Source organism: Sprattus sprattus (assembly GCF_963457725.1).
Source record: "Sprattus sprattus genome assembly, chromosome: 6".
In the NCBI taxonomy this organism is placed as follows: domain Eukaryota; kingdom Metazoa; phylum Chordata; class Actinopteri; order Clupeiformes; family Clupeidae; genus Sprattus; species Sprattus sprattus.
Window position 1 is genome coordinate 28,056,136 of NC_137925.1, and position 14,250 is coordinate 28,070,385.

The 14,250-nt window shown below is 44.8% G+C and overlaps 1 protein-coding gene across 1 annotated transcript in view; it reads right to left on the minus strand.

The window, feature by feature from the left end:
• The window catches only part of fgfrl1b (fibroblast growth factor receptor like 1b), a gene marked incomplete at both ends in the record, with an annotated part of 46,861 nt that extends 39,408 nt beyond the window's left edge, over window positions 1–7,453 (minus strand). Inside the window, one exon of the mRNA XM_080841310.1 lies at window positions 7,381–7,453. Within this exon, the coding sequence (XP_080697436.1) occupies window positions 7,381–7,453 (73 nt within the window). The remainder of the gene's footprint in view (window positions 1–7,380) is intronic.
• Between the last annotated feature and the right edge of the window lie 6,797 nt (window positions 7,454–14,250).

The window sequence follows — 14,250 nt, forward strand, 5'->3', positions numbered from 1 at the left end:
ATGCAGCGTGAGGCATTTAAACACACACACACACACACACACACACACACACACACACACACACACACACACACACACACACACACACACACACGATTAGAAACTATGGCCTGAGATGCAGCGTGAGGCGTGCCAGAGTAAGTGTGTGCAGGCTTTTAAGGTCACGAAGATTTGAGCCTGTGCACTCTTTAGACTGTGGGATCTGCCGACGCGAACATCATGTTCAAATCTAAAAACGATGTTATTTCCCGTAGAAAATGTGTTTGTTAACGAGCACTGTGTTTACAATGCCAGGGAACACACACAGGAACACACACAGGCAGCACCGTCTGCCAAGTAATCTGCTCCTTGGCCTAAAATAAGAGGAAAGATATAAATTCAGCACTGGCATGAGCATGAGCATAGGGCATGAGCATAGGGCATGAGCATGAGCATAGGGCATGAGCATAGGGCATGAGCATAGGGCATGAGCATAGGGCATGAGCATAGGGCATGAGCATAGGGCATGAGCATAGGGCATGAGCATAGGGCATGAGCATAGGGCTTGAGCATAGGGCATGAGCATAGGGCATGAGCATAGGGCATGAGCATAGTGCATGAGCATAGGGCATGAGCATAGGGCATGAGCATAGGGCATGAGCATCTGCATAGGGCATGAGCATAGGGCATGAGCATAGGGCATGAGCATAGGGCTTGAGCATAGGGCATGAGCATAGGGCATGGGCATGAGCATAGATATCATATATAAAGGCTAGATGTCTTACGGCGGAGTCTAGAACGTCCGCACAGGTCAGCCATCTTGAGTCAGGAAAGCATTCTGGCAGGATTAGTGGTACATGAGGAAAGGTCAGTGATCTGCACAAACACAAATACTCTTCTCTCGCTGAAATCATGATGGATTTACAAATGGCTTGGTTTCCTAAAAACATTATTAACGTTGTTATAATTCTGGATGCTTTTGGATATTTTTTTGAAAATAACATACATATGCAGTGTCAGAACTACATCTCCCATGTTTATAACAAACCAACCCGTTTAAAAATCGTTTGAAAATTGAGCAAGTTATGGTTATTTAAAAAGTATATACATGTACCACTACCAACACAATGTTGAGGGTGAGCGAGCTCCCCTGTCGCAAATTGGCCGCCATGTGCGGACATTGGACTCCGTCGGCCAGAAACGCGGGCGAGACATCTAGCCTTTATATATGATATCTATGTGAGCATGGGCATGAGCACGAGCATAGGTGAACTGCCTTTGTTCATGTGCGATATAAAGCCAGATGTTCCGTTCCCTTACCTCTGCCAATGATCACGCTGCGGCAGGCAGAGATACTTTTAACAATCGGTCGGAGTATTCCAATAATAAATCCAGTAAAATACAGATGTATGTTTATAAACCTATCAAAGGTCTGTTAATGGGCCAATCCTTCCTCTATTGGAAGTGATAAGAGTGTCAGATGTGGCACTAGGATTGGATCAAACCTGCCAGAGACCCTAACCAATGAGAGAGCAGATGTGGCAGATGTGGCACTAGGATTGGGTCAAACCTGCCCGAGACCCTTGCCAATGAGAGAGCAGATGTGGCAGATGTGGCACTAGGATTGGGTCAAACCTGCCAGAGACCCTAGCCAATGAGAGAGCAGATGTGGCACTAGGATTGGGTCAAACCTGCCAGAGACCTTAACCAATGAGAGGAGGCTGTCGGGGGAGATCAGGTTACAGCGCTCGCTTTTGTCTTCAGGCGCTGTCAGCTCGTCAACGTGACGCCTGGGCACCTGCCATTGTTTAACCCTGTGAGTGTGTGTGTGTGTGTGTGTGTGTGTGTGTGTGTGTGTGTGTGTGTGTGTGGTGTTGTGTGCATGCTTATGGACTTAGTCCTGCCAAACACACAGCAGCTTGAAGATATTTTAACAGGTCAAGAGGTACCTTCATAACCTGTGGAGAGAGCGGACATGAGAGGTCCAGATGTGGCATCAGGCTGCCTTCTGACGCAGGTCAGCCCTTTAATGTCGTTTATAGGCATGTCTTTAACACACACACACACACACACACACACACACACACACATACACACACACACACACACATGTCTTTAACGTGTACCCATACCAAGCTCCAAGAGTTCCAGCACACTTTATGGTTTATAAGCCCTAGCCGAGGCCATCACTATGCTTGTATAGCTGAAGCCCTGGGTGGGTGTGTGTGTGTGTGCTTGTGTGTGTGTGTGTGAGTGCCATCACTATGCTCGTATATCTGAAGCCATTGCCATCACTATGCTTGTATAGCTGAAGTCCTCCACAGGCCCCAGTTCAATGGGTGATAAGCAGATAAGCATTGTCTTTAACACACACACACACACACACACACACACACACACACACACACACACACACACACACACACACACACACACACACACACAGATAAGCAGTGTGATGGCCTGCAGAGTCACATGATCTGCCTAATGGACTGGAGGAGTCTGGCACCTGCTGAGTTGAGCAAACAGGAGAGACTCCAGCAGTTGCATCTCTTACACACACACACATGTACACACATGCACTATCTCTGACACACACATACAAACACACAAACACACACTATCTCTCACACACTGTTTGCTCAGCAGTATGGAGTTCACCTCTCCATCATACGGGTGGACAATGCCATGGCACGCATCACAAACACACAAACACACACACACACACACACACACACACACACACACACACACACACACACACACACACACACACACCGTGCCATGGCACGCTGATGACCTTTTGGTTTGTTGATGACCTTTTCCTCACCCTTCATTCGGGGTTTCTGTGAGGATGATGGTGCTGCAGAGGTCCTCATAGAGAGAAAGACAGGTCCTCGGAGAGAGAGAGAGAGAGACAGGTCCTCGGAGAGAGAGAGAGAGAGACTGGTCCTCGGAGAGAGAGAGAGAGAGAGACTGGTCCTCGGAGAGAGAGAAAGACAGGTCCTCGGAGAGAGAGAGAGACAGGTCCTAGGAGAGAGAGAATGACAGGTCCTCGGAGAGAGAGAGAGACAGGTCCTAGGAGAGAGAGAGAGACAAGTCCTCAGAGAGAGAGAAAGACAGGTCCTCGGAGAGAGAGAAAGAGAGGTCCTCGGAGAGAGAGAGAGACAGGTCCTAGGAGAGAGAGAGAGAGAGACAGGTCCTAGGAGAGAGAGAAAGACAGGTCCTCGGAGAGAGAGAGAGAGAGACAGGTCCTCGGAGAGAGAGAGAGACAGGTCCTCGGAGAGAGAGAAAGACAGGTCCTCGGAGAGAAAGACAGGTTCTCGGAGAGAGAGAGAGACAGGTCCTAGGAGAGAGAGAGAGAGAGAGACAGGTCCTCGGTGAGAGAGAGACTGGTCCTCGGAGAGAGAGACAGTATTTGTTGAGACTGGAGTTCGTTATGCCATATCATTTAAAACCAAATAGACTTTTTCCAAACTCTGTGAGAGAGTGAGCGTCTCAATCCCGGAGCAATGCTTTGAAGTGTGTGCCATTCGGAAAACATGTGCCGACTGCTGTGACCGTGATCCCAGTGCTGTGTTGTGTTGTGTTGTGTGTGTGTGTGTGTGTGTGTGTGTGTGTGTGTGTGTGTATGTGTTTGTGTGTGTGGTGGTGGGGCTCTGTGGAGAGTGGAGTGCATAAATCAAAAGGGTTCTGTTTATTAGCTTGGGTACGGTCTGCTTCACTCGGGGTTTAAACACGAGCCCTGAACCCAATCTGCAGCCAGATCTAAGCATGTCCGCTGGGCAGCTGGCCCCCTATCTCTGAGAGACTGATAGCAGCCCATGGAGAGTGTGTGTGTGTGTGTGTGTGTAGGCTGAGACCTGTGTCTCTGAGTGGCTGATAGCAGCCCATGGAGGCTGGGACCTGGCACATGGTAGAGGGGCCATGCTTTCAGGAAAGACTCACAGACATGCGGGTCGCGGCACGCCAGTAGTGACGAGCGACATCTAGAAACAGGAAACATCCGACCACACTACACGCACACACACACACACACACACATACACACCCACACACACACCTAGAAACAGGAAACATCCGACCACACTACGGAGCAGAGAGCCAAAACATTCGTCTGCGTTAGCATTTTATCTCCTCTGTCGCGCGCCAGTGAGTGTCTCAGATCCCAATCGGATATCTGCCTGCTATTCCGAGCGTCTTGCTCCTACATGACCGTTCCGAGCAGCCTAAAGTGTGCCACACTAATGGAGCAGTGCTTTGCACTTCAAAACAGAAGGCTAAATAGCACACACACACACACACACACACACACACACACACACACACACACACACACACACACACACACACACACACACACACACACACACACACACACACACACACACACACACACACACACACACACACACACACACACAGTAGGCTAAATAGCCTGGGTGTCAGACCTGCCATTGTAAGAACATCCAGTAATTGTTTAACCGCAGGTCATGAAACATTCTTATGACAGTGGAGGCACTTAACCTCACACCAAACCCAGGGTGAAATCGTCTGTACTGCCAATCACGTCAACACGCATACACACCACCACACACACACCACCACACACACATACACCACCACCACCACACACACACCACCACACACACACACCACACACACATACACCACCACACACACACACCACCACCACCACACACACACCACCACCACCACCACACACACACCACCACACACACACCACACACACATACACCACCACCACCACACACACACCACCACCACACACACACCACCACCACCACCACACACACACACACCACCACCACACACACACCACCACACACACCACCACCACACACACACCACCACCACCACACACACACCACCACACACACACCACCACCACCACATCCACACACACACACCACCACCACACACACACACACCACCACACACACACCACCACCACCACATCCACACACACACACCACCACCACCACCACCACACACACACCACCACACACACACCACCACCACCACATCCACACACACCACCACCACACACACACCACCACCACCACACACACACCACCACACACACACCACCACCACCACACACACACCACCACACACACACCACCACCACACACACACCACCACACACACACCACCACCACACACACACCACATCCACACACACCACCACACACACACACACACCACCACCACAACACAATCACATCAACACACACAAACACCTCAGTGAGATCCTGTGGCCCAAGGGAACTTTTAATATATGTACAACGTGTATGAAATGAGTAAATAAGATTCCTTGGCCACACATGGTGTCTGCCTGTTAGAGTGAGAGAGGCAGTCAGTCTGAGAAACATCTTGTGCGATATATATGAAACCATCCACACGCACACACACACGCACGCACGCACGCACGCACGCACGCACACACACACACATGCAAGGGAAAAAGCCTTCAGTTCCAGCATTCCAGGGATGGCTATGATGAGGCAGGGAGGAAAAGAGCAATCCAAGGACAACAAAGCATGTGTACACTTCCTGCTCCGAGCCAAGCCACCGCACAGACACACACACACACACAGAGTTTACCACACACACACACACACACACACACACACACACACACACACACACACACACACACACACACAGACGCACACACAGAGTTTACCACACAACTTGAGAGAAGAGCAGATGTTTCAATCAACTGAGAGAGAGAAGGGAGTGTTTGAGGAGAGGTCCATGTTTGCACACACACACACACACACACACACACACACACACACTCACACACACACACACACACACACACACACACACACACACACACACACACACATGTTTGCAGATCATTCTGACTTGATTCAGTGACCAACTCCACACCTGACCTGACCTGACCTGATTGATTGCAGCTAATATACTCAACTCTGTTGACCCACTGGCCATGAATGAGCGAAGTGATTCACTAGAAAAGTCCCAAGGCTGTTTAGGTGGTGTTGTGCTAGACGTGTGTCCACTCATTTGCATATCCTGATTCCTCACACCGTTACAGAGGGGACGAGAAAATAGCGTGTGATGAAGGACAGCAAGACCAAGGTTGCGCAACTGCTGAATGTAAAGCAGGCCTCTTTTATTCCCATTCACTTTGAACTTGGCGTGTTGCTTTTGTGCGTGTTTGTGTGTGTGTGTGTGTGTGTGTGTGTGTGTGTGTGTGTGTGTGGGTGTGTGCGTGTTGCTTTGAATCCTCTGTTTTCTTTCTTTGGCACAGGGACATTACAGCATCTCCAGTGGCCCGAGCAGCAGGGTGCAGGGACAGAGAGGCCCGGGGTAGAGCACTCCTCTCCACACACACACACACACACACACACACACACTGATTTACGCTAGCAGCCCAGGAGGTGTCATGGGCTCTGCTTTGATTTTAATAAATTACTTTTAAACTTGGCAGGAAACTCTCAGACTTGTGAACCTCTAAATTTCAGTCGCCACTCTGAGAAAAAGACCCTCTTGTTCGTCTGGAGACTGCAAAAAGCAGACCGAATTGCTCTGAAAAGACCCACTTTTATGTGCCGCAGACAGTTAGTCTGCTTTGTCAGTAACAACAACAAGGCGCTAGTCTCTATAGCACACAGAGGCACTTTGATAAGCTAATTTACTTTCATTCTGTTGCACTTGACCTTACACCAAACGTAAAAGCTGGACTAACACGGAATGGCTGACAATTCCTTTCTATTAGACAAAGCAGGACACGGTATGATACGCTGGTCCGTTTGAATCTCAAAGGACTGTTGTTTAGTGAAAGGTTTTCGTACTGTTCAAATAAATATTGACTCTACAACAACAAGTAACAGTTGTCAGGGGTAACACTATGACGGTAATCCAGGGCACAATGCAAGCGGTGTTTGGAAGCTCTATGAGCCCCTAGCCCCAGCCTGCATCTGGCTGTACCTATACCCTCTCCGCATGAATAGATGTCTTATGGGACACATTTAACATTTCCAAGTTAAACTGCACGATACTGAAACCAAGACCAATAAACTGCAAAGCAAACAAGTTAGCAGAGTTCTTATAAATACAGTCGTGGCAGACTGGTCAGCACACAAATGACGGTCGTCTGTAGGCTACATTTATAGCCTCCAAACCATACACTACTTCAAAATGTTAAATACATCTCCACAAATGTCGAGCAAATATTCAATACATTTCTTAAATAGTTTCCACATCAGCCTACTCCTCAACTACATATTTAAAGTGCTCTGTTACTTCAGTGATAGCCCGAGAACAATGTAGGCCTAAGGCAAAAGTGATCGCGGTAACCATATCCACACAGACTAACGATAAAATGACAGCAGTGTTGCTTACCTCTTGCTTCACATGACATTAAAAGCATCAGAATACCGAGGTAAAATACCAGTCTGTCCACGGTGGCGTGCATTTCCTCAAACCCTGTCGGCAACAGTTAAAATAATAAAATAAGTGCCCGTTACAATACCGGTTCAATAAGTAAGGAGTTCTTATTTGCAGTAAATACAGTATCTACAGTAAATGAGAAGCGGTTGTTCCCCGTACGACTCACGTGTCGTTGGCAACTGGATGGCCGGGAATCCAAAGAAGTCCGAAAAAATACACAAAATAATTTTCCAGGCAGGGTATTGCTCACTTCATCCAAAGCATATGCGTCTTTGGGAACGATTGTAAAGTTCGCTGAAATAGTAGCCCAAACGCTACGAAAACTTATCAAAAGTAATGTTACTGTTCATCGCCAGAATTACTGTCGCTTCGCCTCATCCCTTGACGTTATAGTACGGTCTCAGCATCCTTAAAAAACGGAGTTCGACATCTGTTACGCTGATAGCCAATCAAAAAGTCGTGCAAGTTCCGTGGCTGTTCCCCTCCAATCACCACACCAACAAGGTGAAGCACCAGCGCCCTCTGGTGGCTCTCTGGCTCACAGCATGAAATTACCATCATTTTATCAACCCAAGAAGAGATGCATGATAGTGGTGCAGATAACCAGAACAATTGTTCATTGTGTGAGACGAGCATGAAATTGTGTACAGTTAGGCATTCCAAAAAGATGTGGATATTGAGACAGCATGATTTTTTCAAAATGTCCACCAGTGGCAACTGTTTTCTTATCAATTGTCTTATCAGGGAAGGATATTTAATGACATTGAGGACCTGATTAGTTTAATTTTTTGTGTACCATGCATGCCCTCGTTTAGACAGTAAGTGGGCTGTTCTTAGAGCAGGTGCATCAGAGGATGTACTTCCTGCGGCAGCTGAAGAAGTTCAACCTGTCAAAGGCAATGATGGTGAACTTTTACACCTCCATCATTGAGTCTATCCTCACCTCCTCCATCACCTCCTCCATCACCATCTGGTACGCTGCTGCCACTGCCAATGACAAAGGCAGACTGCAGCGTGTCATTCGTTCTGCTGAGAAGGTGATTGGCTGCAATTTGCCATCTCTACAGAGCCTGTATGCATCCAGGACCCTGAGGCGTGCAGGGAAGATTATGGCCGACCCCTTCCACCCTGGACACAAACTCTTTGTGACCCTCCCCTCCTGCAGAAGGCTGCGGTCCATCAGGACCAAAACCTCACGCCACCAATGTACCAAAGACAATCCCTGGTAGGTGAAAACCTACTTGGCAGTAAAAACCTTTCTGATTCTGATCTGTGTGGAGAGCTGAAGAACACAATCATAAGATTTGCTCAACCCCAGACATGAAGTTCTCTCTCCAAGTTCCCTTTTGCGTGTGTGAGCACAAAAGTAAAAGAACGATTTACAATGTAAACAAGGTTGCCAATGGCAACCGTTTTCTTATCAATTTCCTTTTAGGGATGGATATTTAATGATAATGAGGACCTAATTAGTTCAATTTATCTACCATACATATATCCTGGGAACTGTAATTTGAATCATACATTTTCAAGATGGCTGCCATGATTGGTATGAAAAATGAATTGCAAAAAAGTGTGTAGATTTGTCTGATTAGGGTCTAGGGTTATTGTGTCAGATCATACATTTTTTAAGATGGAGAATTTGAATTTGGAACTTTAGAATTGCAGAGAGAATGTCGAAGAAAATGTCACAGAACTTCAAACTTGTTCATTCAGTTCAATCAACTTGACCAGCTCCCTTCAACACTCCCACTTGAAAGACTGGGTGAGGCCCAAGGTATTGAAGCAGCCATGATTGCCAACTCTCTCTGTAATAGTGCCAAAAAGGCCAACAAAGAAGGTCTTGATGATAATGGCCAGGGAAAAGAGACCAGGCAAGATGAGGAGAGAGCACCAATCTTCAAGCTAGCTGAACTTTCCCAGCTCTGCAAGTCACAAATGGAGTAAAGGAGTAATGGAGTATGGAGCATGGAGTAAAGGTTGATACCAGAATTAATTAATAATTAATTAACGCTACACGACTGAGGGAAATAATTCTTGCTGAACTCCCTGACATGCAATCATACAAGAAGGGAAGAGAGGTTCTGATGGCCTTTGAAGAAGATGTTGGTGCTGCTCTTGCCAAAGACTATGAGCAGGGCAGTAATAAAGATGCTGTGCACATTGCACATGCTGTACAAATTGTCCGCTGTCAGATATTTGGTGATGCCAAACCATTTAATGGTTTTCCTGAATGATGCCAAGAGGACTCTGTGTAATCCCTGGTGCTTACCCTGGTGAACATGGTCCTTGAGCAGGGGTCTCAAACTCCCGGCCCGCTTGCCAGATCCAGCCCGCCAAGACATTTCATCCGGCCCGCCAGCTCCTCAGAATGTTGCGAAAAGTTCCATTTATTTAAATAGCCACCCTAGCGTTCAACGCTGCCATTGGCAACAGGTCTTGTGCTTCTAATTCACATCTTTCAAATCATTCCGCAAGAAGTCCAGTCATTTAACGTATGCCTAATGGAAACTTTGTGTAAAAACAATGCAAGGTGGTACCACAGATAAGGAAGTATTTGAGTAACTGTGTGACGCAATTGAGCATGCTGGTTTGTCATGGAAGTCGCTCCGAGGAATAACAACAGACCAATCAATGATCAGCATATCAGTACACTATTCATTATCACTTTAAATGGAAAGATGTCGCATTTTAACAGACAAATGACATTGTACACTTGAAATATATTTATAAAATTAAATTAAAATGATAAAATATACATTTATAAAATTAAATAATTCAGATTTTTGCTGAACTTTATTCAGTTTTCTGCATTGTTTTGTTTGTTTGCAGCCTTGTTACCAACTACACAAAAGTGGTGCAGTACAGCATTTGCAGCTTTGAAATGTGCATGTATGAAAAAAAGATAAAGATGTAGTTGTCAAATGAAGACATTGTCCCACTATTACTGCTGTCTATGTAAGTTATGGGCTATCAATGAGACAAATTGATCTAAAAATGCAACTATAACAAACATCTTTTTCCAAAGAGCGTCTTGCATTGCCCAGGAATTGAAACTCAGGTCAGCTTCTTGTTATTCAACAACACCAACCATTGTACCATTGATCACACATGGTAGATTTGCCACATTCAAAAGTGGTATCTACAGTATTGTGATAGGCAAGTCAGATAAAAAAAACTGTACTGTACGCTCGTCGGTCCCCCAGTAATTTGAGTTTGCGACCCCTGGTCTAGAGGGACTCAGCATCAAGGACCAGATGGCAGAAGAAACATCGCCAGCAGCTCTTGTAAATGCTCAGTTGCTTTAATTCAACAGCGTTACGCACCAGCAGGATCCAGGCACAGCAGCTTCTGTCAGACATAGGACGTCACAGGAGACACCAGTTCCATTATACATAAGATTGATGCTGCATGCCCACACACGCAATAGGAAACTTGTGGAGAGAACGGCACATGTGGGGTTATGAATATGATTGTGTTCTTCAGCTCTCCACACAAATGGGGAACAATGTCTGCCAGCAGTTTCAAAAAGAGCAAGTGGTATGTCCTCCACATTTGCGCAATTCCAGTTTCAAGTTCATATAAAACTCAGTGAAAATTGAAAATAGTTATTTTACTCTTGTGATCAAAAACCTTGATCTTGAATTGAGGCTGTTCTCTATTTTTCTAATTGACAAAATATAGCAAGTAGCAACTTTTGGTCAACCCATACCAATTTCAGGATTCAAATACCAATTTCCAACTCGATCAATCAATTTTCTATGTTTAAATAAAATTGCAAAAATAAAACAACTCCCATTTTAAATCACACCCACTTCTGATAAATCCCTGTCTAAACCCCGCCCAATCGAGTGTATGGTACACAAATTAGTCTAAATAGGTCCTCAATGTCATTGGCGCCATATTGAAAATTCATGACGGCCCCATATCCACATATATTTGAAATGCCTTTGGCCATAACTGTACCAAATTTCATGATTGTATCACAAAATGAACAATTGTTGTGGAATTTCTAGGTAAGATGGCCCACTATTTTCACCTTACCGACTTCTGGCATTTTTGCCCTCGCCTTGTTTGATCCAAGGTTTAAAGTGCGATATGACAGTCTTGCACTTGTGTGTAACTGTGGATTATTACATTAGAATAACGTTTCTTCATTGGTGTCCAGAATGCCTCTCTTCTGATGCGCTGTTCCTCCTTCCCTGAATATTACATTTTATCATGTAGATATATCGCCACCTTGTGGCTAACAGTGTTAGTGTCTGAATGTAACCATTCCTGAAATAAACTACGTACTGCCACACAGAAAGCCTCTCTGGCCAGATGTCTTCTCCACTCTGGTCTCTCTAGCTTTCATATCGGGAACAAAACTGTCGCTGTCATCCAATCAAGTTGGTTTTTAGGCGGCTTGCTCTCCAAGGTACCTGTGTAAGTAGAAGATGGGAGCTCACTGTAATGGCCTTTATCGCCACCCTGTGGCGAGTTTGAGCAGTACCTCATTTTGTATAAAAGTAAAACAAAAATATGTGGACCAGTTTGTTATAAATTACTATGACAACGCCATTTACACGAATTCACACAATCAATTAAAAAAAATTGCACTAAGACAGTGGTCAAACTAGTAGAAGACCGTCATTGGACATGGTCAAACTAGTCTAAGACAGCCATTGGACATGGTCAAACTATTCAGTCATTGGACATGGTCAAACTAGTCAGTCATCGGACATGGTCAAACTAGTCAAATTCAAATACAAAAAGACACAGACACAGATGTCTACACACGTTAACGGTCTAAGGTCGATATCCCTTGTCAGGGATATTTTTTTTTTTTGTCAAAAAATGTTTAAAGCTCCGCGAGTTTTTGACCTACAGACATACAAATAACACCCACATAATCATTGAACCCTTTTCTTTTAAAATATATAAAGTTCAAAACTAAAAAATAAATAGGCACTTTGTCAGGAGAATCGAACGAAAACTTGCACATTTCACTGTCTGAGCCAGAATTCAGCTCCTAATGCGCCACCCATTAGCACTTGGTGGCTATTCATATGGTAAGAAATGGTAATTCGGCGAACGCTATTGGGTCATGCCGTGGCGAGGAGCACTCAGTAATCGCCCTTTTCACCCATATAGCCAGTCCACATGGTCGTATGTTTGTTTACATTTCGACTGAGAACGAGACAACATGCCGCTTCCCATCTCTGCTGCTGATGCTCTACGACAAATTCAGAAGGAACTTGACCTGGAAAGCGAGGAGGACAACCACGAATCCGATGAAAGTAGTGAAGACAGTGAGGACGAACATAACCACTTCGTGCTTCGTCTTGACCCCGTTCAGGATATTCCTGATGAGTAAGTAATTTATATTCACTTGACTGGCTCTTGCATGGTGTTGATTTACTTATAGGGAGTAAAACTCATGGCATAGTATGCTTATTATGCCGTTGGCGTCTAGTTTGTTGTGTGTGCAAAAATTAGTAGAACACGCTACGACTGTATGGCGAATTTGAATAATATAAATTACTTTATATTGTTTGGAGTTTGTTGTGTGCGCAAAGCTGAGTAAACCAGGCGACCACCGTCTATATGGCGATTTGAATCATACATAACTTTATGTCGCTACAGTCGTCGATGTTTGCAGTTTGTTGTCTATCCTAAAATAAATAAAACACGTAACTACCGTATGTATAGCGGTTTTGAATAATATAGGTAAATAACTTTATGTTGCTACGTACGCCGACATTTTGTTGTCGATGTTTGGGGTTTATTGTGTGCGCAAAGAGGAGTAAACCAGGCGACTACCGTCTATATGGCGATTATGAATCATACATAACTTTATCTCGCTCTATACGTCGATGTTTGCAGTTTTGTTGTCTGCACCAAAATAAGTACAAATACTAACGCTAGAAGTATGTTGTTACCCTTGGGTTAGTCATTAGTGTAGGCTATTCAAACACGTCTGATAGGTGTGAATCGAAACCGGCCAGGCCAGGTGTGAATGGCCGAAACTGCTGTAAAGTGTGAATTGCAGCTCTGGGATTCTATGTTGCAAAAATCCCTGAACAAGCAACTGATCATTGTTTTTATTTACTCTATTACAGAAACGTGGAGAACAACGTGGAAAACAACGAGGAGAACATAGCACCTACATCACCCCGCAAAAGAGCACGACCTCTGCCCAAAAAGAAGACAAAGACGTTGTCACAGCGTCATCTCCAACAGGAGCCATTGTCACAGCGTCTGCCCCACCAGATTTTTTTATATACACTCTTTTTTTTTATATATATATTCACTTACTTGCTTAGTTAACTTTTTTATATACTCTCTTTTTATATATATGTATTCATACTGTGGTCTATCTGTAGTACTTATGTTATGTGTAGTACTTAGTGTGTTTCTATGTCTTATGTTATGTGTAGTACTTATTGTGTTGGGTTTGTTTATATGTTTACTGTACCCATACACCAGAGCAATTTCTTGGTGTAAACCTGCATGACAATAAATCTGTTACTGATTCTGATTCTGATTCTTGTTATATCCACTTACTTACTTAGTTATATCCACTTACTTGCATGCATTTGCTAATTATGCACTTTTTTTCTAATATATATCCACTTACTTGTTTACTGACTTAGTTATATCCACTAACTAATTATGCACTTTCAAAACTGAGAGACATTTCAGGGTTGTTATCTATTGGCCATCCTCTTTGACAGGTGACAGTGACAGGGGGGAGGAGCAATCACCGGCCTGTCAAATCTAACTCATCAATATTCATTGAGCAGGGAAAGAATTCTTGGGCAGGGAAAGGTCACTCTGAAA